General features: G+C 41.9%; 1 protein-coding gene across 1 annotated transcript; it reads right to left on the reverse strand.

The window, feature by feature from the left end:
• Positions 1-181: 181 nt before the first annotated feature.
• clmna (calmin a) lies at positions 182-26,726 on the reverse strand. Its single transcript, XM_068339605.1, has 13 exons — positions 26,451-26,726; positions 13,912-13,973; positions 11,211-11,306; positions 10,924-11,007; positions 10,751-10,843; positions 9,429-9,613; positions 9,097-9,290; positions 6,516-6,598; positions 4,108-6,261; positions 3,198-3,343; positions 2,533-2,623; positions 2,388-2,440; positions 182-1,927 (listed from the first exon to the last, which is right to left on the reverse strand). Exons 1-13 carry the CDS (start codon positions 26,533-26,535, stop codon positions 1,804-1,806), a joined length of 3,450 nt encoding a protein of 1,149 aa, XP_068195706.1. The 5' UTR covers positions 26,536-26,726; the 3' UTR covers positions 182-1,803.
• Positions 26,727-27,564: the final 838 nt, after the last annotated feature.

Below are 27,564 nucleotides of genomic sequence, written 5' to 3' on the forward strand. Positions count from 1 at the left end.
CTACAGAACTGTTATTAATGATAATCAATTATAGTACAACAATGATTCAAAGAATTGTTATTTCAAAATAGTAACTTATTGATCACTTGAAAACAATAATTACAAAATGTGAAGTCTTCATTCATATTATTGCAAAAAAGGCTGAATGTAGAAAAGTAGAGATAATAAATGAAACTCAACCAGGGTTCACCAAAGATCCACAGTTATGTTAGGCTGGTGGGAGAAGGGGGGGGGGGGTAACAGTAGGTAACTGCTATTCTGATAAGATGTGATTTGTTTCATCAGTGTTTCATCAGTATGATGAATATTAGGTGGATGACTGAAGAAGCTGATTTGTCTTCAAGGAAGCTGCTGGAATGGAAAGATTCACCAATCACAGACAGGCATGCTTCAGAAATAGACTTTACTGATCATAGAACAGTTTAAAAAGCTATTCTTATATTTTTGAGCTGTAAAATATCACAAATACAGATGTGTTCAACAATATACAACTGGACTGATCCTGTCACACCAGATTACTGCTGGACCTTCTCTGGTCAGAACATTCCCACTGTGTGAACCCATGGATGGTGTTTGTCTTTGGCAGCTTCTGCGTGTGGTGTCACGACAGTTCCAGTCACACGCTCCCATCAGAGTTAATGGCTATGTGTGTGTGTGTGTGTGTGTGTCTGTGTGTGTGTGTCTGTGTGTGTCTGTGTGTGTCTGTGTGTGTCTGTGTGTGTGTGTGTGTGCTTTACAGTCATGTTATCTTATACATTCACCTTTGTCAGCCCTGCAGAGCAAAAGTACCACAAACTGATCTCATGTCTTAAAGAAGGACGAGTAAACGGATCATTTTGACAATAATAAAGTTGACTAGAATCCTAAGAATCAGTTAAATGTTATATAAAGAAATAGCCTAAATATTATAAGAATTATTATCATAAAGTCATGAATGGTAGTTATAACATACTGTATAATAATTAAATTTAGAAATATTATTGAATGTCTTTGCTTCATGCAAATTAGTTTTTCCTTTAAACATTTCCTTTAGACATTTAAATGCTCAAAAATATCACATTCATCCACGTTCAGTTTCAAACTTTGTCTAAATATGAATAGCTTCCAAAAATAATTTATTCTTAAATATTATGACTTTTCCCTGTAAAACAACAGCAACAAGACCTTTGTGTTGGTTCAGTTTAAATTATGACTAAAAGCATGACACATTTCTCAAGAGATTTAGACTTGAAATTATACTACAACCTTTTTAAAATATAAGACTTTAAAACTTGTAAACTTTTATGTTCCCATTGCATTACATTTTTTACAATGAAATATCCTTATTGATTAATATGTATTCAGCACTTTTCATCAATATATAATGATAAACAGACTGGACTTAGACATCACCTGTTTAGTCTGACCATGCAAAGCTTTACAACATTGGGTGGCCATGTTTGTTTAGGTGGGGAGAGCACCCAAACAAACAGTCTACATGCCTATGTATCCTCGAGCACTCGACCCCAGTGTGCTCCTTGCTGATTTTGACCCGGATGCTATCAGAGTTCCCACTGGAAGGATAAAAAAAAGCATAAAAATGTCTGTGACTCATTTTCCCCAACAGTGGTGCTGATACGTGTCCACAGATATTACTTGAAGCCACATCTAAAGCTAAGAAGAAAAAGCTTCTAAGAGTTCTAGTCATTTAAAAGATGTATCAGCTGATCTGCAGTCAGTATAATGACAAGAACAGGAAAGAACAGTAGCAGTTGAGCTGTTGGTGTGTGTGCCCTTTTGTGTGTGTTCTGTGTGTGGGAGGCTTCAGCGGTGGAGGTTCAGCAGCAGACTGGGCATCGTCTTCAGGTCCATTTGAGGCAGCAGCCACCAGCAGTAGAGCAGCAGCCACAGCACCAGCAGCACACACAGCTCCCAGTCGTCAGACCGCCTGCACACAAGGACACCACAGCTCACTATCACAACACGTGAGCCCAGCTCCAGTATGGGTACAGCAGTACCAGTACTAGTATCAGCACCAGTACCAACACTAGTATTGTCAAGTTCCAAGTCCAGCAGGAACCCAGCTCTTTGCTAAAAAACATTAGAGAGACACTTTTATTTTGTTAAGTCTTCAGGAATGGACTGGAACCAGTTAGATCATCAGGCTCCAGTACCCACATATCCCAGGCATATGCTGGTACTCTTCAACTCTTCACTTTGATGTGGTCGGTATCACATTAACTTCAGTCCAAACGTATACTGTACTCCTCAATACTTCAAAAAAAGTCAACAGGAACTTCAGGTTTCTATATCAGCACCTTTAGTGGCATTTGTTCAAACAGTTTCAATCTCAAGAGTCCTAGTCCACAATGTTGGAAACCCTTACTGTTATAAGGAACGGTTCTTACCATGAACCAGAGTCACTTGTGTCAGTGGGTACGGTTGATTCAGACCGGTTGTCCTGTGACAGAAGAAATAGAGGCTCAAGATATCAGAGGGAAGTTTAGCCTCTAATAGCAACATGCCTGCAGAGAAGGATTTGATGGAACCAACCATGGATTCAGTAGAACGACGGCCCTTTCTGTGATGAAGAACTGGAGGGATCTGCTGCTCAAAATGTCTGCAGGAAAGTTCAGTGTCAGTCCTGAAAAGATAAAGTCTAGTTACCAGCAGGAGACATCAGGCCCACAATATTCAATAAATCCATTGAGAAGATCGAGAGATTTCTCTAAACAATGACATGATGACCAGAGAAGGTCTCCAAACTGAAGCGTTTTAGTGATTTCTGCCCTCTTCCTCATGCCACATGACTGCTTTAAAATTATTTATCCGTTGTTTCAGCCACAGGAGACACTGAAGTTACACATTAGCTACATTTTTCTCCAGGGGATCAATGAAAAGTTCTCATTCAGACCTGCTGTGAGCTTCCAAAATTCGGCTGGTGTTAGCACTAGCTCGGCACTGAATGTCACCACAGATTCCTTCTCTGTTTAGCTTTGGTTTGCTTTCCACCAACTCATATTAAAACTGTTCGACTCGTGAGTTGAAAGGAAAATCTCCCGACTTCATTCTACCTAAAAAACTTTGCCAAACAATTGTGAGCATTCATCTAAAATGTAAAAAGTGTGACATTCTGTGGCATCTCCTAACAGAACAAGCTTAAACGAGGTTCTGTGCAGTCCCAGTACCAGGAACCCATCTGCAAATAGAAAGCATACCTTAAAGACTCTGTGCTGTTTGTGGCAGCACCCGAGCTATTGCGCTCATCAGTCAGATCACTGCCATCAGCTGGAACATCACCGCCATCCCAGAGTCCTCCTGTCATCTCCCCAGAAAAGAAATCATGTTCTTGGGATTTATCCTCCTAGTTGGTTGTAGTGATCATCGAGTGACAGAAAAACACAAAGAGAAATATTCATTTCCAAAGATGGTGGTAAAACTCCAGTTCTGTTTAAACAGACTCCACTTTGAGCACCCTATTTATTCTTTCAACTGTGCCTTTTGCTCAAAATACATTATACATATTCATTTGTTAGTAGAGTTTGTTAATAGCCTGTACACATATTACCACCTCCATCTGGTGGTAAAAATACATTACCACAAGTCTTACTTGTACTTATATTTCCTGATTGACTTTTTTATAACCTAATTACTATACAAATATTCAAAAATCAATGCCTAGCCCTAGTAGAGTACAAAGTAAAACCATAAGCATAATAAAAACTAGCTATGATATAACCTGCTTTTAGGAAAAGTAGCTGAAGATGAGACGATTATGGTCAACTCATCTTCGAGAAAATGAATGGGTGGATGGAACAATGGCATTTTCAGTGTAACATTAACATTGGACTCATATGGCTCAAACAAAAGTTGAGAATAGTTCATGTTTCTGTTGCTGCAATGTTGGTGCAGTAACCACTGTATAATCAACCATAAATATCCAGTAGTTCTGATCAATAATTCTTAATAGTAGACATACCTGTTTGAACACTGAGCCAAGCCACTGCCAAGGTCAGTGAAAAACTCACCTGAGTTTGGTCAAACTGACCTGAACCTTAGACAATTAAAGGTGCAACTTCATCTTAAGACCGGCTGTATCATGATATGGTCTGATGAACTGACATTTACCTGGTCATTCTGTTGCCCCAGTCGAATCCCGATGTCCTCATCCAGCATGAAGAGAGGTGGGTCATCAGGCAGACTGTCTGAAGCTGGCGCTGGCTGGAGAGCAGAGACACTCAGAACAGATGGCCAGCTCTGTGTGTCAGCATCAGGGGGCTCAAGAAATATGGGTTCCTCTTTGTCAGGGTAGAACAGATCCATGGGTTCAATGCAATTGCCAGCCAGGTCATCTTTGGGACAAAACTGATCAACGTGTGAGTAAAACAAGTCTTCATCTCTTGACACACTGCCTTCATCACAACATGGCACGTCTGCCATACTGCTATGTTTGGAATTGGCTGGATCCAATATGATATGCTGTACAGAAACAGAGTCATCTGGTTTGTCTGACAACCCACATGGTTGCTCAGTTAATTTCACTTCTTGCTCAGGATTAGCAAGTTGACAATCTTGATTTTTAAAAGAGACCAGATCCATTAGGGCTTTCTCAGTATTTCCTGCCAGAGAGTCATGCTGAATTGACTCATGCTCCGGTTTAGCTTCATTTACTTCCATATTATCCATTGATGATCTGCTGATGGTTTCATCACATCCTCTGTCTTCTCTTTGTTGCCAAGTTGTTATTTTCAGGTCTTCTCTTGTCAAGCATGAAGAAACCTCTTTTCCATTATTATCGTGGGAGTCATCGCAGAGTTTGTTCAAGTTTTGGGGGCTACTAACGTCTTTATCACTTCCCACTTGATGCACCAAACCTGCATGATGACCTTGCCTTTGTGGATCACATATTCCTTCTACTTCTATCATTTCTGACTTACTCGAAACAGAAGTAAGACTTATTTTGGATGTTTCAGCTCTACCCTCTGGATGCGTGGTTGTTAAAACATTGTAAATCTCTGAGCCAAAGCTCTCTTGAGGATCTATGTATTCTTTGATTTGCGTTTCTCCAACATCTCCAACCCTTTCCTTTAAAACCTCTATTTCCTCTCCTATTTCGTTGGTCGTCTCGAATGGAGAATGTGTTTCCTGACATTTAGTTTCCACCACATCCTCAGAGTTTTTTCTCTCAATCTGACTTTCAGTTAAACCATTAATTTGTCCTTCAATATCCTGTACATTCCTACTGCAACCCAAAGAGTCCTTTAAATATTCTTCACATGTGCCCTCTGCAACTCTGGTTTGTTCAATGACGTCTTCAGAATGGTCAAGATGTGTCAGTTCAGTGTTGGACATGTACTGGAACTGTTCAGGTTTTTGACTTTCAGGGACACCAGTGTTTACCACAGCTTCTGCATCACATGGTCCTGAAGCAAGGTCTCCTTCCTGAATTAAAATTGGCTCTATTTGTTTGCAGTCTACCTCTTCTCCTGTAATCTCAGCTCCACTCTGATCTAATGCCCCACCAAGGTCGTGTTTCACAACATTATACACTGTCACCACTGGTGCCTTCTCCTTTGCAGGATTATGTTCAATCATCTCCTGGGTGCTCTCCAATGAGCTTAGTGAGTAAATCCCTTCATCGATATAAGGGTCAGTAATTGGCTGCCCATCAGGTGCTCTATCCTCCATGGAAGGGACAAACCCTTCATCAGGAGTGGTGACCTCCACAGGGATGGCACGGTATACATCCCAGGCTGTTCCACTATCACACAAAAAGCTGTCACTTTGGGTCTCACAAAACTTCTCTGGCATGACAGCAAAGTGCGTCTCAACCCAAGACTCCGGTGAGCTGATAGCTGAGTCACCAATTACTGACTCAGAGTTTACAGACTCAGACACTGAGGTACTGGTAGGAGAGGGAGTGCAACAAAGTTGTGGGGAGGAAACAGGTGAGTTGATTGAAATATCACTAGTAGCTTCTTTGAGCTCTTCTGCACCATTCCTAGAGACACTGTCCAAATGAGAGGAATCTCCTAAAATGTCCTCACTGGACCACGGACGAGCTGCACCTGCTCTAAAGAGGAAGGATTTCTTGCCCCTGTCCTCTGACACAGAAGAAATTAAGATCTTCGGAGGTGGTTTGGCACGGTCTCTCTGGAACATATAGGACCGTTCCTTCACTATGGAACTGTGACCATCATTTCTGATGTGATCGATGTAACTGTCACGGAGGTTGAGTCGGCATGTTGAGGCGCTTCTCTCAATTGGCTGGCAGGGAACCTCCTTATAAAAGATAACATACGAGTTGTTAGAAATCTATCAGTGCTCATTGGTTTCTTACCATGAGCTGGTGACGTTCTCCTCTGTCACCACCTTGAGAGTGTGCCAAAATATGTGCCCAATTCCTCTCCTCCAAAACCCAATTTTATCTTTTAGAATTATGTATTTATTTCCACTCGTCTCTATTATAGTAAAATACAAACAAACATGGGAAATCACGACTGTTGGAAAGAATGAATTTCCAACAGAATTTTTACCTCATCAATGTCAGGGAAGTGCTCCAGGAACTGGGACACGTACGTCATGATCGATTGTTCATCTGGTGCATTGGTGGTGATATCTGGGCAGAGAAACGACAATTATTCCTGCAATGTTCAAAGAGCAGGGATCACACACAAATACACACACACACACACACACAAACACACAACACGCATAAACACAAACACACAACATGCATAGACACACACACAGAGTATATCCACAAAGACATTCATCCATTCATTGTCATATACCGCCGCTGTATGCGCTGTAGCGGGTCACAGGGAGCTGGAGCCTATCCCAGCTGCCATAGTGCGTGAGGCGGGGGACACTCCGGGCACGACGCCAGTGCACCGCGGTCCACAAATACAACTGAGATCAATTCCAACAATATAATTATACATCTTTCCTCTGCAGACATGAGAGCTATAAAACAGGAGTGGAAACAGAGGGGAATGCACAATATTTAGGAGTAACAACATCAAACTACAGCGACAAACACCTACAAAGTACAGTAAAATGTTCTAGAAATGTTATTACATGTTATTAATGATTCATTGTATTGGAGACTATTGCCCTATTGGCTGTCTTTGCAAGATGTTAGTGCCTAGTTGGTCTAAATGTTGACTAACCAAATTTCATTTTTAAAGGACATCAATTCTTTTGCGTTTTATTTTGCATCACAAACAAATGCTGCTACCTTCATCCACAGAACACAAACGCGTCTGAACTCAGCACTGATGTTTTTTTCTACATCAACCAATGACACAGCACCTACTGTACATACAATTAGTCGCTCTCAACCTATGACAGCTTTTGATTGGATTTCCTAGGATGTTTTCCTATTTGGGCTCCTAGTTCCAGCCTTTTTAGTTCCACACATGTGACACCTGTAACAAAAATATTTCTATAATACCCAATTATACAGTAGTTATTTATAATTTATGATGTTATTCCTCATCTGTCCTGTTTTTTTCCTGGTATGTCTTTCCCTCTCTTAACCTGTGGGTAGAGATAGTTAAAATATTTCTGTTTGCCTTTGGAACTTTTGTGTTGTTGTCGATGCACATGACACTCACATTGTTTACTCTGGAGATCATCTGCTCACACTGAAGCTTGGTAGCTAGACAAGGGCAGAAAAACACCGGGGACCCAGGGGAGCCACAAAACAACACTGGAATAGAGCTGGGTCACAATCCCAACTAGACCTGCTTGCTGTCGGATTCCTTCCACATTATTACCCCAGGGAGATCTCCCACACCTTAGTAACCATGGTGTCCATCCACTGTCCATACTCCCAGAGCCATACTCCAGACCCAGTGCCCTGGAGCCCTCCTCATGACCTCGGATGACTTCATTCATGTCACCACGGAAAGGGTTCTACCTGCTGGGACGCGAAGACTCTCAGCCTGATGCATGCTATTCTTGTATTATTATAAATCTACTATGAGGGCACTGAAATAAAAGTTATAACAAAAGAGGTTCTGCCTATGGCAGTATTGCGCTACTGTTAAAACTAATGATAACATAGTTAACTACAGCTTTACTTATTTGTAACTCCACTCCCCAGTAGGTGGCATAGTAAGCTCACGCAGAACAAGCAGAAACATACAAGTGCAGTGTAATTACTGGAAGAGGATAGTTTGCTCCAGACCCTACTCTAGGAGAAACAGCTCCATTACACCAGCTGCTGTGTAAGCAGACCTGTTTATACCCACAAGTAAGCACCAAGACACTACAGTCATGTGGAGAAGAAGGCCTATTATTACAGGAGTGCCCACATTCTGCCCTGTACTACCAGTAATTTTTAGGTGCAAACTAACTGCTGAGAGTTTCAGTCTCTTCAGAGGAAAAGTAAAGGAGAACAGCTTTTCAAAAAAACTCTTATGTCCATTGAAACAGCAAGAAACAAGAACCAATGCAGTCACAGACTGAAACATCCTGTGACGTACCCTGACATACCTTTGGGGTAGGTCAAAGCTTACCAAAGTTATGCACTAGCTTTGACCATAGATCTATAGTCTTTACTCACACTGGCCTTGTCCCTCGTCTTTCTATCCTACCCGGTTGCTGAATGTACAAAAGGTGAAATTTGACCTTGACCTAGTTTTCTCAAGGTCAAGGTTATCATCTCATTTTCATCCCCTTTGCTGCCTGAGTAATGTGCTTTTTGTTTCATCTTTATATCTGCAACGGTTGTGAAAATATTTGGTGGACATACGAACAGACGGACGACAACACGAAAGCTGACAATTACAATACATCACTGCTTTGAAGCAGGAAGGAACAATCTTGGTGAATACCACAAAACAGATCACTAAACACTGAACAGACTGTAGTTGGTGCAGGTACACCCTGCTTTCCAGTATCCTCTGGGTAGAAAGCACTTCTCCATCAGTTCATAGAGAACCAGGTCAAGGGCCAAGATCTTAATACTCCTCTACTGTCCTCTGGTCTTTATAGAGGGTGAGAGCTGCTGGATCTCATGCCCTATTTAAAGTCACTTCAAGTTCATTTCTGAGTAAGACACTAACAGCTAATAGCTGCTAACTAGTCCACATATTGATTTTTTATTACCCTCAGGCTCCAGGAGCTGCGGGATACCCAGGCTGTAGTGGGCTATCCTGAAGGCTTCCTCCAGGTTTTCTCTTGCAGTCCTCAGCAGGGCTTTCCTCATATCCACCAGGCTGGAATCAATGGATTTAATGACAGCCAGGAGGGCCAGACCACTGACCCAGCTCTTCCCAAAGTCCTGCACAGCAACACCAAACCTAGAGAATGACATGACATACTGTATTCAGTGGTCTGGATTGATCCAGATAGACCAACACAACTTTCTTTATATCAAATGGGAAAAAAACAGAAATGATTTTGTTCAATACATCTGTGACTTTGCAGACTGGACTTACTTGCGTGTTCGTTTCTGTACCCACTGCAGCAGTTTCTTGATGGCCTTGCTGTGCTCTCGCATGGCTGAGGAAATGGATTGTTGCTCATTTGACAGACAAAAGGATGAGTCGGAGCTGGTGGGGATGGAGGACAGGCTGGAGGAGGAGGGGAACTGGCTCCTGATGTTCCCAGTCAGCTCTTTAATCTGGACAGAAACATGTACTGTATTGCATTCACCTTTATTTGTACGTGTTACCTGTTGAGCATCAAAGTCATCCTCATATCTTCAGCAGGTTGCTACCTCAGCAACCATGTTTGAGCATAGCCTGAATATTGCCAATACAGACCAAATGTTTCTTAGTTGGGTTGTTGTCATGAGTGTGAGATGATTGAAATGATTTCAAATATAAAATATTATGAGGTCTGTTGTAGACTACAACATACACAGCTAGAAAGCCCAAGTCAAATCATTAAATTATTACATAATAGCCACCATGACAACTATGTTGTGATCATTTGAACAGACCAACAGCAGAATTCAGATCAGAGGATATCTCCAGCTTTGAATGCTTTTAGATCTTACACCAGAATAAAAGGGTTAAAAAGTTACATAAGTCAAAGACTCATCCATTAGTAATGGTGTCTGAGTCAGCCAATCATATCGGAGCAGAGACAACATCTCTGAAGAGGAGCTTCAGCAAAAGCTGAGAAAAATCTGCATGTAGTCAGACTGTAGAACCCAGCCAGACAAATTCTGTAGCTACTCCTATATATTCTCACATAGCATTTACACTCAACATGGTCATATCTAACCCTACCTGATGACCATGAAGGTAATGGTCTCCTCTGCCCTAACCACACTTTCTCACCAAAATTTGCAAAAACCAAAACATTCAGACATGAATATGGAACCTGTCTCAGACAGGAAATGGCCTCCACTGGACTATGTGGCCATTGAGGAACACAGTTTTAACATTTCTTGTGTTCAGAGTTCAAAAGAAAAGCAGCAAAGACGCCGTTGCTGGCCAGTCATACCAGACCAGGACAGGGGCAACAAGACCAGTTTGACAGTCTCCCAGACAGTTACAACCAGTTGGCCCATAAGAGGAGGTCAAAATGGTGAAAGGTGGATATAAGTGACAACATGTTGGGGATAGGCTGGTATGAGCAATGATGGGATACAGGAGTGGAAGTTCAAATATGTGGGCCTGCATTATATAACTGGAATAACTGGAAAAACGATCAAATCTGTCTGCATTTGTCATCAACTGAAAAACTTTTTGTTTGATTAACGGTTCTCAAAATAGACAAGGATCAAAAAATTGCTGGACGTGGACATTACCTGAAAGAAGAGGATGATGTTCCAGATGAGTCCCAGGATGATGGAGGGGTTTCCATCAGTGACATCAGCTGCATCAATGCTGACCAGTTTCACCTGAGGACACGTTTCTGTTACATTAACACAGTCAACAGGAAGTAGAAGAACGCTTCCAGGCTGCTGCTGGTAGGACTCACATTCCTCTCCTCCAAGAAAGACAGGACTTTGGCGATGTTGTTGAGTCTAAAAATTCGATGAGACGACTTCTTAAATCCATGAAGCTGGAAAATCATTAGGAATGAAAAAAAGCAAATGTAAGAAATGTTATAAAAGTAAGAAACGACAAAACAGACATCAAAACCAAAACTACTGCTTTACTCCTGGTACAGGAGCTCGTGTGTGTGTGTGTGTGTGTGTGTGTGTGTGTGTGTGTGTGTGTGTGTGTGTGTGTGTGTGTGACAGAGCTGAGCCACACACGTCTCACCAGCTTGCAGCCAGAGAGCTCCTCCAGCAGCGCCATGAGGACGTGTCCGTCCTGGATGTCACAGAAAAGGTCCTGAACCTGAATTGGTGGGTTGCACTGAATACGGAACAAAAGAAAGAAAGAGAGGAGTGTATAAAGTATAAAGTTGAAGGTTTTTAATTCTCTTCATGTTTTTTTTTTAAACCATTTACTTTTAGTGTGTTGAATAAATGTCAATCTAAAGTGTGCTCTGAGTGTTGGCCCCCCCGGGGCAACTGAGTCTGAGATCCCTGGTAAACGATATTCATTTATACTGTATGTCAAAATAATGACACATAATTACTGGTTCAACAAGCAACACATTAAGATCTAACTTCACAGTTTAATGTCAAATTATTCAAAGAAGAATTTGTTTTAGAATTTAAAGACGTAATAATTACAGGAAAATTTTGTTTCAGTGCAGTCATTTACAATTATCATATACATTATTCAGAAATCAATAATCTTGCATCAGTAAAACCAGGTTTTCTCAAAAATGCAAAAAGCATAAAAAAGAGAAAAGCACAACAATAACTCCAGGGGGGTCAAACTCATTTTCACCAAGGGCCACATCAGCATCGTGACTGTCCTCAAAGGGCCAGATGTAACTAATAAATGTAACTAATTGTAACTCAATGTAACATAAATGTCACTACTTCTTAATGTTAAGCAACTTTTAATCTATTAGTTATTCTAGTTCCAAACATTACAGTTAGACAGAAAAAACATGTTTGTTTCTCTGTTCTAACATAAATCCTTCTAATTTGTCAGGTTATTAAACCCACAGAACTCCGTCAATCAAGGATCAAACTATCAATCAATAAAGAAAAATAACATCAAAGACAAGTTAGGACGTTAACTTTGTTCAAAATGTTTGGTCAAAGTTAAAATGGGCTGAATTACTGCATTGTGGGAAATGTAGTTTTTTGTCAAAGCACACTCTTAATCTATTTATTTTTAGACACTCTGGCCTTTTATGGTCCCACAGGGCCACAAAAAATGATAAAGCGGGCCTTGAGTTTGACACATGTGCTCTAAACACTAACATCTAATGCCCCACAGTCTTTTATTTTGGAGGAAACTCAGCAGCCCGACTCGCCTGAGGCAACCTTTTCTATTGTCTCGACCAAACCAGACATTCATGAACAAGTCTGAACGCGGCGATAGAAGATTGTGAGTGTTTGGAGTGGGAGGGTGGCGGGAACTTTCCAACATGACATAAAACAAAAGTGTGATTGTTAATTAGTGGGACTGAGTTGTGGTGGGGGGTCAAACAGTGAGGAAGAGAAGAGAGTCTCATTGTGAAGAAGAACACAATAGATGTGATCAGATTGTCAACTCAGCCTGACTCACCCTGACAGGACAAGAGGCTGAAGCAGGGTAGCAGGGTACATCGGGGTGTGTGTGTGTGTGGTGTGTGTGTGTGTGTTTGTGTTTGTGTTCTTTCCTCTGAATATAAGTCACAACTAAGTCTTAATTTTTCATTGTTTTCTATAATGGGTGTGACTTTTTGGTGGATCGATGCCCACCGTCTCACTCGCTGTGTTTAGATGTTATTTATATAGATTGGTGTCGTGATTTGAATGTCAATTGATGGACGATAAGTATTGAAGAGGTGCTAAATAACTCACTGCCTGTTGCAGGGTTGCCAGTGTTACCCCAGCCCTCATGTAATGTGCCCCATCCTTCTTTTTTTGTTACAGGTATGCTTTCCTGATTTTTTTTTAAATAGAAAAAGAAAAAAAACTTTCAAAAAAGATCTGTTCAGTGTTTTACACATGATGTATTTGTTCCTTTTTGTTTCTTTTCTTTTTTCTTTTAATTCTTTAATTAGTCACACTTTTGTTTTGTGTTGATTGGTCATTATTTTATTGTAGTTGTTTGTTTCATGAACATTTAAATTACAGTAAATAATAAAATAGTTCATCGCTATATTGCGGAATTTCGCTTTTACGGGTGGTTCCTGGAACGTATTAACCTCGAGTAACCAGGAGTTACTGTATTTACAACAAAAGATTTTTAAAATTTTAACCACTGCTTTTTTTTTTCAAATTGTGCCTGTAACACGGCGGTATAGCAACACTGTCATCTTCAACGTCTCACCATCGATTCATTGATGTCAGCTCTACAGCCAGATCGATTGTATTTCACTTGAAAACTGCATCATTTGGCTTTTTTTTTTGTAATTTCCATTATTTTTGTCATCAGGGGTGTGGATAATGTGCAAATGTCTGTTAAAAACGCAATGAAACTACGGTTACAGTAAGCCGCACGGTTCAAATAGTGTGACAACAGTAGCAGCTCATATGTCAGAATTTATGGTGTGCGATTTATCGGACACACTTGGGCCTCCACACATTTCAACCCTCTAATGATGGCTGGCGTTGACAGGAGGGGTGTGTTACACACACATACGTACCAGCTTAAACAGACTTGTGCCTTCACCAGACATCCTAATGAACCCTTACTACGGCACCACAAAACCACAAGCGTGATTCTGAGATGGTAACTACTGAGCAGCATGTGTCTCAGATCGTGGTGAAGATGGGACACACCCAGATCTCGGGTGGGGCGTCAATAAAAGATGAGAGTGTGTGATAAATGAAGACTCAGCTGTAATCACTGAGAGGACAGACCATAATTAGTTTCTCCTTTTCCAATGTTTATAACTCTATCAACCAACCTTCTCTAAATGTAGGTTCATCCATCGTGTGAAGGTCCTCTTCTGGACGACTTCTCTTTCAACTGCAACACAGAAAAGACCAAAAACATTTTCAGTTGGCAGCTAACCGAACCACAGTGTCATCATTCTGCAGAGTAGAGCTAACAGCATCACCACAGACTCATCAGATAAAGCCAGCATAAAGGAGGGGCAGGTCAACCAGCAACAAACGGCACCAATCAATCACCAATCTGACAACCACCAACAGGTTGGCAGCAGACTGAGCAAACCTGCTCTTCAAAAATTGAGGACTGGCAGGACTGCATTGGTTCATGTGTGCAACCAATCAGCAAACACTGACAGTCAGTCAGTATTGAGCCTCTGGATGAGTCTCCTCAACTTGTCTTTACAAAATGTCTCCACTTTGATTGGTATTGTGAGGGATGTGTTGCCAGATTGCATCTTCTACGTTGAGCAACCACAGTGGATGAGACGAAGTGCGAAGGAGTTGCTATGGTAGCATAGTGGGCTGTCAGTCCTCTACATGTCCAGTATGGGTGACTGGAGGCACTGGGTCTGGCTCTACACTACAGACACTAAGGCTGATGAAATATCAGGCTGCTGGAATCGTATTGATTGTTAGTTCTTACTGCATCACTGATGTCAATAATGAACCCCACCCTACACCACAGCACAACACAGACAGCTGGATTTCACCTCAGCCCAAAGATTTAAAGGTTTTTATACTGACTTTACATGTGTTACAATATCACCAAACCTAAAAACTAGACTTCAAATTCAAAATGCAAAAGGTAATGATAAAGAGCTTGACAGAAACATTTGGCAATGTGGGATCATCATCCGCATCCTCACCGAGATATTGGAAAAACAGAAAAACTTTCATTATGTTGAGGTAGCTGTGCTCTGCCCAGTGCAGAAAAACTGGCTTCTTCTCAAATTATTAGAATTAAAAAACAAAAAAAACAAGATTCATGTTATTTCACATTCATGTTATTCATCTTATTTCTGCCGTTCATCTGTGACTGGCTTGAAAAGAGCTCTGGTGATATCTCCAGATGACGTGTCCAGATCTATCATAAACATGTCTCTTGCTCTGAAGTCAGTGTTTGATTTACGGTCAGACACAAACCCGTGTTCTACTGTGGGTGGTGCACCAGGTGAGAAGACAGCATTATTACCTCCCGCTTCAAAGCGATGATGTATTGTAATTGTCAGTGTTTGTGTATTCGTCCGTTCAATCGTCAGTCTACCAAATATCCTCGCAACCGTTGCAGATAGAAAGACGAAACAAAAATCACATTACTCAGGCAGCAAAGGGGATGAAAATGAGATGATGACCTTGACCTTGAGAAAACTGTGTCAAGGTCAAATTTTAATTTTTATACACTCAGGAACCAGATAAGATAGAAAGACGAGGGAGGACAGTGTAAGACCATAGATCAAAGCTAGTGCTTTGATCAATGACAGTAGGTCAGAGCACTAGCTTTGATCTTTGACCATGCAAGTAGGTCAGGGTAAAATTTTGAAATCAGGGGTGTCGCGGGATGTTGCAGTTTCTGACTGCATTGGTTCTTGTTACATCCCGCTTCAAAGCCTTCAGCTCGTCCAAAAATCCATCCAAAAGCACCCTTCTACCTTTCCTCCCTCCTGCGTTTGCCCGTCTCAGACAGCAACCAAAGGTCCAGCTGTTTCATCAGACTCACCATCCCCAAAGCTTGCATCATCTTTTGCCACAACACTTTCCGTTTTACTGTAGCATATGACTGGAACACTCAACCTCATCATCCTCACATTACTCATTGTGTTTGATCAAGATTTACAAAAGATTGTAACGGAGCACCTATTGATCACCAAGCATTACAAACCCATCTTTTCTCTTCCCCTACCCCTACAGCCGTTACCCTCTCTGTACCTGCTCCCACACCACCCATCTCACCTGTTATTATTGATTGTACTGATTTGGTATTGATGCACTTGTACATAATCTCATTCATATCTTCAGCACCCCACTCTACCCCACTCACAAAGCTGCGCTTTTTGTCAGGCTGCTTGTGTGTGTCAGAATTTGGCTTTCCTTGTGCTGATGGATCCTATCCCAGCTAGCGATGAGCGAGAGGCATTGTACACCCTGGAAACATTGCCAGCGCATCGCGTAGCAATACGAAAGCCAAACAACCACTCACACACATATTTATAGTCAATTTAGATTCATGTTTTTGGAGGAAGCCGAAGAACCCGGAGGGAACCCACGCAGACACGGGGAGGACATGCAAACTTTGCACAGAAAGACCGTAAACTGGGAATCTTGGTGCTGTGAACGACAGTGCTACCCACTACACCTCCGTGCCACACGGAATTCAAACCATTACCACTTTTATAGTACAAATACTTAAGTGTGAAAGCCAATAGCATGATTGTGCAGTCGTCTTTACCTATGTAAATGGATGGGAAACAAAGAACGTAAAAATGACTGGAACATATGACAGAGGTGTTGTTCCAAAGTAGTCTCTATAACATCTCCATTGTTCCTTAGTGTGAATTGTGAAATGTCACTGGACAAATGGAGAGTTTGTGGATTGTTCCATTACTTACAGGAGGTGAAACCAGCTTGTAAATGTTATTCATGGTGATTAGACGACTACTTTTGATTTGATTTGAGAGAAAAAAGACTTGCAACTTCAATATCAATGGAATGCTACTTTCAGTTTAGGACTGGAGTTTCTGTTATAGCTACAGTGATTCATTCTTCAACTTGGGCTCTTTGAATATCCAAAGTAGCTTCACCATAGTTGAAAATCTCAGTGTTGTCATTACCAGCCATTACGTAATGTCTCATTCACATAAGTATTGCATGTCCCCATTTTTTTTTGTAATTTCTACCTTATATTTATTCATTTAATTTCATGATTTAATTGCATTGGGTCCATTACAATACATATTTGTAATGTTTTTAATGTGGACTAAAATATAGTGTGAGTAAATGGTAAAATTGTGTCTGTATTTCATTATATAATGCAATGTGATATTTATGTGCATCTGCTGTTAATATTTAGAACATATAAACTGAATGTAATGTTCTGCTATGAACTTTGAGTGAAAGACTAGAAAGCTGTCAAATAGGTACAGTCCGTTCACCACTCCTTGTACGAGAATAGATCAGCTGTGGTTTGGGTTAGCTGGCATAGGACTGACCTTTGATCCAGTATCAGATCAACTTACGAATACAAATTGTTTCCAGATAAATACAAATTATTTCAACATCTGGCAGTAAGCAGTTGCTAGATTAAGTTCTAACCTTCTAGCTCAGTGTCATTTCTCACCAATGAGTGTTTTTTCCTGTTGGTTATCTGATTATCTTTAAGTTCTGTACTTTGTACTTTGAGAATATTGATATAAATTAGTGAACATCTGTTTTACATTGAAAACTCACGTACTGTAGTTGTTTAAGCACCTGCTGTATGAAATGTCCCATCCAGCACATTCAGTGTACATCCAGCTCAGATATTTATGTAGTCTTCAGCCATATGTGAATTTGCCAGTTTGGGATCATTAAAGTATTTATATGTCTATGTATATTACATGAAGTATCTTTAGAAACACGCTATGCTGCATCACAAATGGAGAGAATATGAAATGGTCAAACGTGGATCCATCAAGCCAAAAGTGCCTAGAATGTAAAATATACAGAGAGTGGTATTTAAATATTCATCCAGCCACATGAAGTAACTTCAGAATTTAAAGAGAGACTATCTCCTCTTGCCTCCGCCGCCAAATCATGAGCAATCCAGTGTGGAGATTTTACAGGATATTTGCACTGAATCTTCGCTATCCAAATGCAAATCCAATTGTTTTTCATTTACACTTATTTAAACATCTGTTGTGTGTCTGTTACTCAGTCAGATGTATGTCTCCTGACAGATTTATTACATTTTATACTGAGGTGGTCCTGGGACTGGGGGAGCTGTGACTAGATTTTGAGGTGCATCAGAATCAAAGTGCTGTTCTCCAAAATTATTTCACATGAAATCATTGATCTCAAAAAAACACTACATACTCATGTTGACGCAAATATTTCACATTTTTACATTTACTCTTCTTTATAACTCTTTTATCCTGTCTCAAATTTTTAAAAAAGTTTTAATTACTTCTCTTGCTCTCATAATTCTCTTCTTGATTTCTGATTACTAAATGTCTGTCATCTTGATGGAGTTACGTCACAATATGTGAGTGGATTGTGGATGCCTGGACTAAGTATCTGCTTTGACTGTTGTCCGATCTTTCGCAAAAGCCGGCATCATTACTGGGCAGCCACCCGGAAACCAGACGGACCCCGACAGCGATACTGAAATTTCCGAGCTGTTCAGTTCAGGGACCAAAGATGAGAACTTAGAAGGATTTACCACAGACTGATAAAGAAATAAAAAAATTAAAATGCTTTATATTTAAAAATAATGTCGGGTGTATTTTTGAATTGAACTTAGTACAATACAGTTCAACCACTGTCACAGTAATTTCTGTTTTCACTCACTTCCACAGTTCTTAGACATTTTGCAAAAACAGCTGAAAAACTCATGAGAGCCGACTGAAACATTTCTCAGAAGACAGTTCAACATCACCTGAGAAGCAATAAATAAGTTCCCATCTGGAAGCTTTTGATATTCAGTTAACATAATACAGTAATACCTCGCCAACCGTGCATCAATATGCGCAGATTTTTAGTAGGTAGTCATGTGATACCGTACGCGCATTCTATTGGCTGACAGCATCCGGAAGTGCGCTACGTTCCGTGACTCACAGAACATACCGCACTTCCGTGAGATGCAAAAGTGCTTTAAACAGTCTATCAGGGTGTGGGAAAAGGTAATACAGATAGAAGGTGGCATTAACCGCGAGTAAGGAGGGATCACTTTCATCAGACGAGCCGGTGGCTCAGGTTGAGTTAGTGTTTCCAAGCAGTGCCTGGTGGATGCACCTGCCCAGAGGGTCGACTTTAGAGTCGTCTCTTACAAACACTGGGGTCAGTCATCCTTGCTGCTACATCTCTACCTCAGTGTGGAGCCAAAGCTAAACAACTCCTCTGGGATCACCTGCATTTCATAAAACCAATCCCAGACTGGAGACAAAGAGTCAGCTGAGCCTGGATTATATAACTCACCACTAATGCTTCATCCCACAGTGTACCAACTGACCTCTTTAACAGACAAGGTATTTTTATAATGGGACCACTTTGGGGCCGACAGCTTTATGAGGAACAGCCTCATAAAGCAGTGGGAGAGACCAAACATGCACTAAAACACAAGACTTGATGTCAGAGTTCACCTGATGAACAGATCATTTATCAGGACAAACCTTCTGTAACTTTCAAAGGAAGACATCTCTGATAAATGACCGGATGATTCTTTGGGTTCACATCTATACACATATGAGTCAAACATCTTATCAGCCCACCTTTTTTTTTCCCCACAATATCCACTGAGAACATTTTTTAGACACATTTTTCACCCATAACTGTTGGATGTTGGGGGTTTTTTTTTAGTAAGTTGCTCAGAAATCAGCCCAAAAATTCACAACTAGGGAGTACCTTTGTCAACTAATGCAGGTCTCTGTCTGAATGCTGATGTTGCTGAGGCAGTCGGTGACTCAGGGGATGTCAGCATCAGTATCAAACTCCCATCTTCCCCATCAGCTGCCAGCTACTGACGCAGCAATTTTCCTCCCGGGTCTAAAGACCACATTGACGCTGCTGCTGAACAAATGACCAGCTCATCATGATACATAACATAATGATAAATCTTTGGGGATAGCCAGTTAGAACTATTAACCCTTATCATCCAACGTGCATTGTATAGACATTGTATAATTAGAGTCTTTAACCCAATCTAGTGATTTCCAGCTTTAACGTTTGGCTGCCTACTGGTATTAAAGTTTCTGACAGTCTGTTAGCTCATACTAGTGAACAATGAGCCGTGACCATCCAGCTATGCTGGTAATGTGTAGATGTGAGGCTTGGTGTCCTGCTGCATATCCTCAGCAGTCCATTACCCAGCATGGCATTAATCCAATACAGACGTTGTGTAACTCAGATGAAAGCACATTAGAGCGTGTAGCTGGTCATAATTACAAAACATGAACGCTCTACGATATTAGAGGCAGCATACCTTCTTATAAAACTGATTTAGCTTCTGGCTCTGTTCTGAACTGTTTGGCAGGACACTTTTTCTAATTATGTGAGATTCTGCTCAGGAATGTGTCGGTGAGCATGTTAGAACAGTCGACAGTACGACTGCTGCAAAGAACTCAATGATACCTGTATATCCCAGTTATCTGTACTGCACACAGGAAGACTACCAGATAAGCGCTGACATAAGCTAGAAACAAATCCTACCCTCTCTGAGGTCAAGTCCAGTACCAAACAGTTGCTATGGAGATGCACAAAAACCTAAATTATATTTTGTAACTGGCAAACAATACGATCTGCGTTTTCCCTGGTATACATGTATAATCTGTTGTAGAAAGAACTTGATTTACATGATGTGCTTTGAAAAACCAGGCTTACTCCAGACAATAAAGCTCTGAAGAAGTGTGTGAAGTCTCACAGGTGGGTGTTCGAGCACCTCCTCCCACAGCCAGATGCTGACTCATCATGTTGATCTCGTGATTTAAGCCCACACTTCAACACGCCTACACTGAGCACACAGATACCGCCTCCATATGTCAGTCGGCATCGCCTCCTGTGAGGCTGTGATGGAAATGTTTTTTCCATCACAGTTCAAATCAAGCAAAGTAGAGAAAACACTATGCAAATGCACACGGCCCTGATTCCATCACTGCTGGGTTGCTATGCAAAAACATCTCTGACCAACATGTGACAGATGTCCACCGTCACCAGAGGAGCAGCAGCTAATTTGTCTCTCAAATGAACACGACATCGGTGGCGTGGAGGTTAGCACTGACCTGAGGACCTGGCATCCCACCCGTGTCTGTGGGGGTTCCCCCCAGGTTCTACAGCTTCCTCCCAACCATCAACACACCAGTGGTGAACTGGTGGCTTCACACTGACAGAAGGTCTTAATGTGAGTGTGAAAGGTTGTCTTTGTTGTGGCCCTGTATGAAATGGTGTCTGTGTAGGTTCTCAGTTATCCAGGTCATGGTTATCTAAAGCTGTTTAAGTCAATCCACTGGACTTTAGAAAGTTCTTGAAGATGTTTCTTAAAGTCAATCCAGTCCATGCATCTGTCCATGCAGTCCAGCCACCTTCAGAACTGAAGAAGTCTCTTGGATGAGAGATGAAACATCTTCAAGAACTTTCTTGAAGTCCATTGGATTGACTTAAACAGCTTTGGATATGAAAAGGTGGCTAGTCGAGGGTGAATACAACCACCTGTCCACAGTCGGGCTCCACCTACCACTGATGCAACTGAGTAAAGTGATAGTTATGTTAGGTTGGGCTTGTTTTAGCATCATCCTCATGATGTAGTTAAATAGCTGATCCAATGAGTCACTTTGCTCATTACCCAGAAGTCAAAATCGCAGCTAAAGGTGGGCTATCTGTGCCTGAAAATTTGTGAATAGGTGGTGTGAGGGTTGGAGTTGGGTGGGAGGAGGGTAGCACAATCCAAAATGAGATCTTAAATGTTTATGACACTCAAACAGTGGTTGCCATAGAAACACAGACAGGGCTCATTTCAGCTTTGAGTTGTTTAACTGATGTTAGTTTTGGTCTCTTTCATTGGTTGGCTGCAGTTGTAACATACGTAGTGTAAATTGGAATGGCCTTGTTAAATGAAAGCCTGTAAATGCATCTGGAGCTACGGCACAGATACCAGCATGTGTTTGAGAGCATTAATGTTCTTTAATGTGCAGCACACTGAGGGCTTCATCGTGACTTCAAAACGTTCATTCTGTTGTTGTTCATTATGAGGCCGAGTAATTGAACCAATCTCCTTCAATCTGAGAGTTTAGAAGAGGTTTGTGTACAGAAGGCTGAGAGGATGAACCAAACAGAAGCCCCTCTCACCTCCACAAAAGCCAATGTGAAGGCCGAGGCTCCTCATCATCAGCCTGCACTCAGATGAAGGGCACCCTAGCAAACACTCAAAAACGTTGATTGTGAACAGCAGAGGCTGTGCTGTCGCCGGTGTTGGCAGACAGTGTCAACAGAGAGATAGTCACATGACCAAACAAACAAAACATTCATGGCCGGCACAACGCCAGAGAAGTGTAGAACTGTTCCTTATGCAAAGAATTTAAAGCAGAGGATTTTCATACCGAATTCACAGACGTTCCTATGATGTCCATCATTAACTAAGAACGATTAAAGGTCCCATCTGATACTCTTTTTAATCAATTACTAGTTCTCCATGTGTTCCTGAGCTGTGTGCCAACGCTCTGAATGCTGCACCTTCAACTAACAACCCAACCCAAAACAGGAAAAAGGCAGGAATATATTTCACGTTCAATCTGATAAACTGCTTTTCTTTGAACATTGTCCAAATCTCAATCTGTTGTTCCAGGTTGATGTTTACTGTTGTGTGGCATCACCATCCAGTTTGAATGAAGTCCCCTTCTTGTTCCATGGATCGACATAAATCTACTGATTTAATCAGAATGATTCACTGTTGTGTGAGATGTTGTAATATTATACAGTCTAATCTGCTGCGAGGAGGAGGAGGAGGAGGAGGAGGAGGAGGAGGAGGAGGAGGAGGAGGAGGAGGAGGAGGAGGAGGAGGAGGAGGAGGAAGAGGAGGTGGAGGAGGCCTCAAGTCTGTTGATAAGACTCCATCAAATTCTTCTGGGCCTGACAGAGCAGCTCATGTTTCACACTCCTGTCAGGGGTATCGTGTCCAACACGGTGATACTGGTGACTCCACTGCAGTCACAACAACAGTGTCAGAATCATGGCTGCTGCCTCTCATATGAACAAGTCTTCTGTACTACGGCACGAGTCAACAGGACGTATCTCTGCCGGTGTTTTCCCTAGAACTACAAAAGACCATTGACCAATGGAATGTTGTCGTCCATCTAGTGAAACATCTCTGTGTCAATCAAAAGACAACCTCTGGACACGGTTTGGAACAGTGTGTGTGGAAGAAAGAGTTGAACCTGTAGCGATATCACCTGTTGTCATTCAAAGTACGGCTGACATTTCATTCACAGGTGACATTTGTGGAGTTGTGCTCAATTACAGTAATTTCTGCATTATAAGGCCAACTGGACTATAAGGCACACCTTCAATGAATGGTCTATTTAAAAAAATGTTCATATATAAGGCACACTGGATTATAAGGCACACGGTTTTTGAGAAAATTAAAGGCTTTTAGGAAAATATTGACTAAAAAATTGACTGAAAACCCAAATGTGCACCTCAGGATCAGGCTACAGGAGACCACTGGAGGCACCGCATGATGACCCTGAAGAACAAGGCAACGTTTCCCCACCCGGATGCGTCTGAGAACTTTTTCTCACAACCAAGAAAGGCAATGTTTTAATATAGTGCAGATATTGACAGGTCACAGTTCTTTCTGTCCTATAAATACAATCTTGTGATCACTTTGTTCTAAGTCTTGAATATACCTACTGAACAAAACTTTGAACGCAATTCTAAACTGCAGACCCCTGCTGTGCACTCAGATCAGATCCGGCTGGTCTGTTTTACTGGTTTCCGTGGGAACCCCACACGAGTGTTTATCTACTGGCTCTAACAGTACTGTGGGAACTGTGTGAAGCAAAGCAAGAACAAGAACATTGAGGTATGAGCAGCGATCCTGGTATAGCCAAGACAAATCCAAACTCCTCAGAATTGAAAAACATTTTATGAAGTATGTCAGTTAAATGTAGAGAACTTTTTCTTTCTCTAACGCCTCTAACTTCTGTACCAAAGCTCACTGTTGTGTGTTTCCAAGGTGACAGTTGCCCACCAGGGGAAACAAGATACGCAATTCACTTGTAGGTTAGGCTCTTGGTGTGTGTGGGTTTATACGCATGACTCATCTTCATCCAGTGTGTATCGTTTCTCTGTTAGCACCTAAGCCAGGGTCCTGATCTTCATCCACTGGGGAATGTGAAGATGAGGCTCATCACCAGTGGATGTGGATGGAGATGCTGGTCCTCCATCCTTCTTCTGCTGGTGTCTGCCCAATCAGACAGGCTTTGGGCTGGTCTGGGTCACAGCTTTCATTCTCAAAAACCTCATTAAATGTAATTACTTCCAGTTCAAAGAGTCCTTGTTACCAGTCTGCTCCTCTGACCTGTTAAGAGCACTGAAGTCCGCTTCAACGCAGTAAGAAACTTTTCCATCGCATTCTCCTCTTCAGCATTCAAGCCCAAACTCTTTGACATACTCGCCGTTATTTCTCTGTCTTTAACCATGTCTACAACAACACTGTTATAGGATACAAGCATCCATCACATGTCTGTCTGGGGTCATTCAGCAGCAGAACTTCTTCTTCTTCTTCATATCAAATCAGTCAGGTGTATTCTGGGCAGTCTGACAGGCTAACTGGTAGGTCAAAGTGTTGATCCAGTTTAGTTTAACAACATATTAGCTACATTGTAGGCTAACTGTACAAGTGTAAAAAACAGAAATTGGAAAATTTAGAATATGTTTGCCAAAAATAACAGACAATTCACCATCACTGCAAATACAAGAGACATCTATCCATCCATCATCCATCCATCATCCATCCATCATCCATCCATCAATGCATTTTGTTTGTTTACATATAAAAGTTGCTACAGAGTAAACAAACAAAGGAAAACAGACTGAAAAACCAACCAAAACCCTCACATGTAAAAACATTGGTGGATTATATCTAGTGTGTGTTCTAACTTTACAACGACACACGCAGCATACAGTTTACACACAATGTTCTGGCTATTTCCAGAGCAGTACGTCATACGTGTTCTTGCTCTTCACCTCGATTAACTCTTGGATTTACGTGTTTGTTTGGATAGCACAAAATTTACGGTTCACTGATCAGAACCAGAACAATGTAGGACTCACCGCGGTTTACAGGTCGGACACACAAACTGTTGTTCGCTGATTATATCAGTAAATTTTAGCCACTGAACAGTAATAAAGACCTAAACAAATGATTCCAGCTCAAAGTAATGTTAATAATAACTCACTAATAATGTAGAATTGTATGACTGATTAAAGGAAGCAAGTCTGCCCAATGTCAAGCTCACTGGTCAGCTGACTTAAATCAATAACAAGTAAAACACACTGATTAATCAGCCCAATTGATTGATGTGCGTCACCAAAGCCCCACATTTGTGAACGTTTTAATGAAGCTTCATAATGTTCTGTTCATCAATACGTGTTTCCTTCTGGTTATTTCAAAACTTACCAATAATGACTAGTTATCCTGTAATTAGAACTAAACAGTAAAGTCACAAACATGGGGTTTGTAGAGGCTAAGCCCAGCTTCAATCCACTGAGGTTTTCCACAGCGCTGACGTGAATGACGCGCTGATCTCACTTCCTGGTCATCAAAAGTCAGACACGCCCCATTATGTTTGGTGACTTTTAATTTCATTAAGTTTCGAAGATAATCCACCAATAGTTAACATCAACTATCAAAACATTCAGAGTTCAGATCCAGCATTAGTTAATGCTTCCAGACAGAAACCTGATCCAGCCAACATTGGTTCCTACATCATTTAGTTCCTACAGGGGGACAACCCCATCAATAATTAAAAATATATTAACTAACAGAGGGCAGAGTGGTGGCGCATTGGGTGGCGCTGTCGCTGTAGAGCCACGGTGCACTGGCGTTGCACCCGGAGTGTCCCCTGCCTCACACCCCAAGTCGGCTGGGAGAGGCTTCAGCTCCCTGCTACCCGTGCCAGCAGAGGACGAAGGTTTTCTGACAGGTAGTCTATCGTCTACATTGAATATCGTAGACCTGGATTGTCTTCAGTCTCCATGTTGGTGAACGTCTGTGTGAACAGAAATGCATTGTGGGTACGTTTCCTGCTCAGAAGTTCACAGAGATGTGGAGAAAAGAAGGAGGAAACACTGCAGATGACCCCAACATGGAAGACCAAAAGACCACAGGAAGTGACATCAGAGCAAACTGTTCACTGAGATCTGATGAGTTATTTAGGAAAAGTCCTCTTGACAAGTTGCCCCAGAAGCCTAATTAGGACATCTTCATCATCTTCATCCTCCACATCATGGCCGGCACAGAAAAGCAAATGTTTCATGGTTATCGAAGTTTATGTGAAATATGAATGTTCAGCTGTCAGAATTTAGGCTCACGTGGTCTACCGTTAACCTGAAGAAGGCCTGTTGATTGTTTATTTTTTCCAGGATTTAAATACACAACACACACACACACACACACACACACACACACACACACACACACACACACACACACACCTGACTCCGGATCTGAACAGGATGTCAGACCCAACGGATCATCAGCTCTGATCCTCTGGAGTTTCTCGGCAGACCGGACGATCTCCGGGCCCTACACGGACCCCCGGGGGTCCCCCACTCGGTGTGTGCAGCGTGGCGGATCGGATGCTCTTACCCTGCAGGTTCTGCACCCGGATGTCGCTGATCTGCCCGATGAATTCCTCCCGCTCGAACCAGTCTTCCCGCTGGAGTCCGGCCATCTGGAGCCGCGGAGGTGCAGCGCGGACCCCGGAGGATCGGAGCCCGTCCCGCGGGAGGAGAAGCTGCAGCAGCGGGCGGGGGCGTCTATTGTCCGGCCGGTCGAGCGGGAGCCGTGAACTCCGTGGCCGCCATCGCTGCGTCTCCCGGGGGTCTCACCGTCTCAGCGACACCGTGAAGCTTCCCGAGACGCACCGAGTGGAGTGGGAGTGGAAACACTGGAGGAGGGTGATGGAGAACCTGGTTGGCTCTCCTGGAGAGGGATGGAGCTAATTCAAGACCCGCCCACACACACACACACACACACACACACACACACTCACACACACGCACGCACACACACACACACGCACACACACACGCACACACACACACATACACACACACAGACACACACACCACCTGCAAGGTCAGTTCTTGTTCTTAAAGGAACAAGATATTCATCTGTTCATCTTTGGGGAACCTTTTAATATAAGGATATGTTTAGAGTTTTGTTCTGTTTTTAATTTTGATTAGTAACATTATTTTGCTATTAATTTGACATTTATGTCCAGAGGAGAGATAGTGAATATATTGGTAGAAGGATGCTGAGTGTTGAACTGCCAGGCAGGAGGCCTAGAGGAAGACCAAAGAGGAGGTTTATGGATGTAATGAGGGAAGACATGAAGGTAGTTGGTGTGAGAGAAGAGGATTCAAAGGACAGGGCTAGATGGAGGAAATTGATTCGCTGTGGCGACCCCTGAAGGGAAAAGCCGAAAGGAAAAGAAGAAGATGTGCAGAAACAGGAATGACACCAGAATAATCTTCACATCTTTCCTTGGCGCAGTGTTGAGAAGTATTTCTAACTAAAGAGCTTGTATTCACAACAATATGCTCAGTTTTATTTTTGCAGGGACTGAGGAAGATGCCATGCCTCTTGTTCTTCACTCAGAAACGGAGGAATGGCCTTACCCACCATTAGTCACACAAACGAATAACCCATCAACAGTATAAAAATTTGCAGCTGTAAATGTAATAACCCCACAAATGTA

The sequence above is a fragment of the Antennarius striatus genome, chromosome 17 (genome assembly GCF_040054535.1).
Source record: "Antennarius striatus isolate MH-2024 chromosome 17, ASM4005453v1, whole genome shotgun sequence".
NCBI classification, from domain to species: Eukaryota; Metazoa; Chordata; class Actinopteri; order Lophiiformes; family Antennariidae; genus Antennarius; species Antennarius striatus.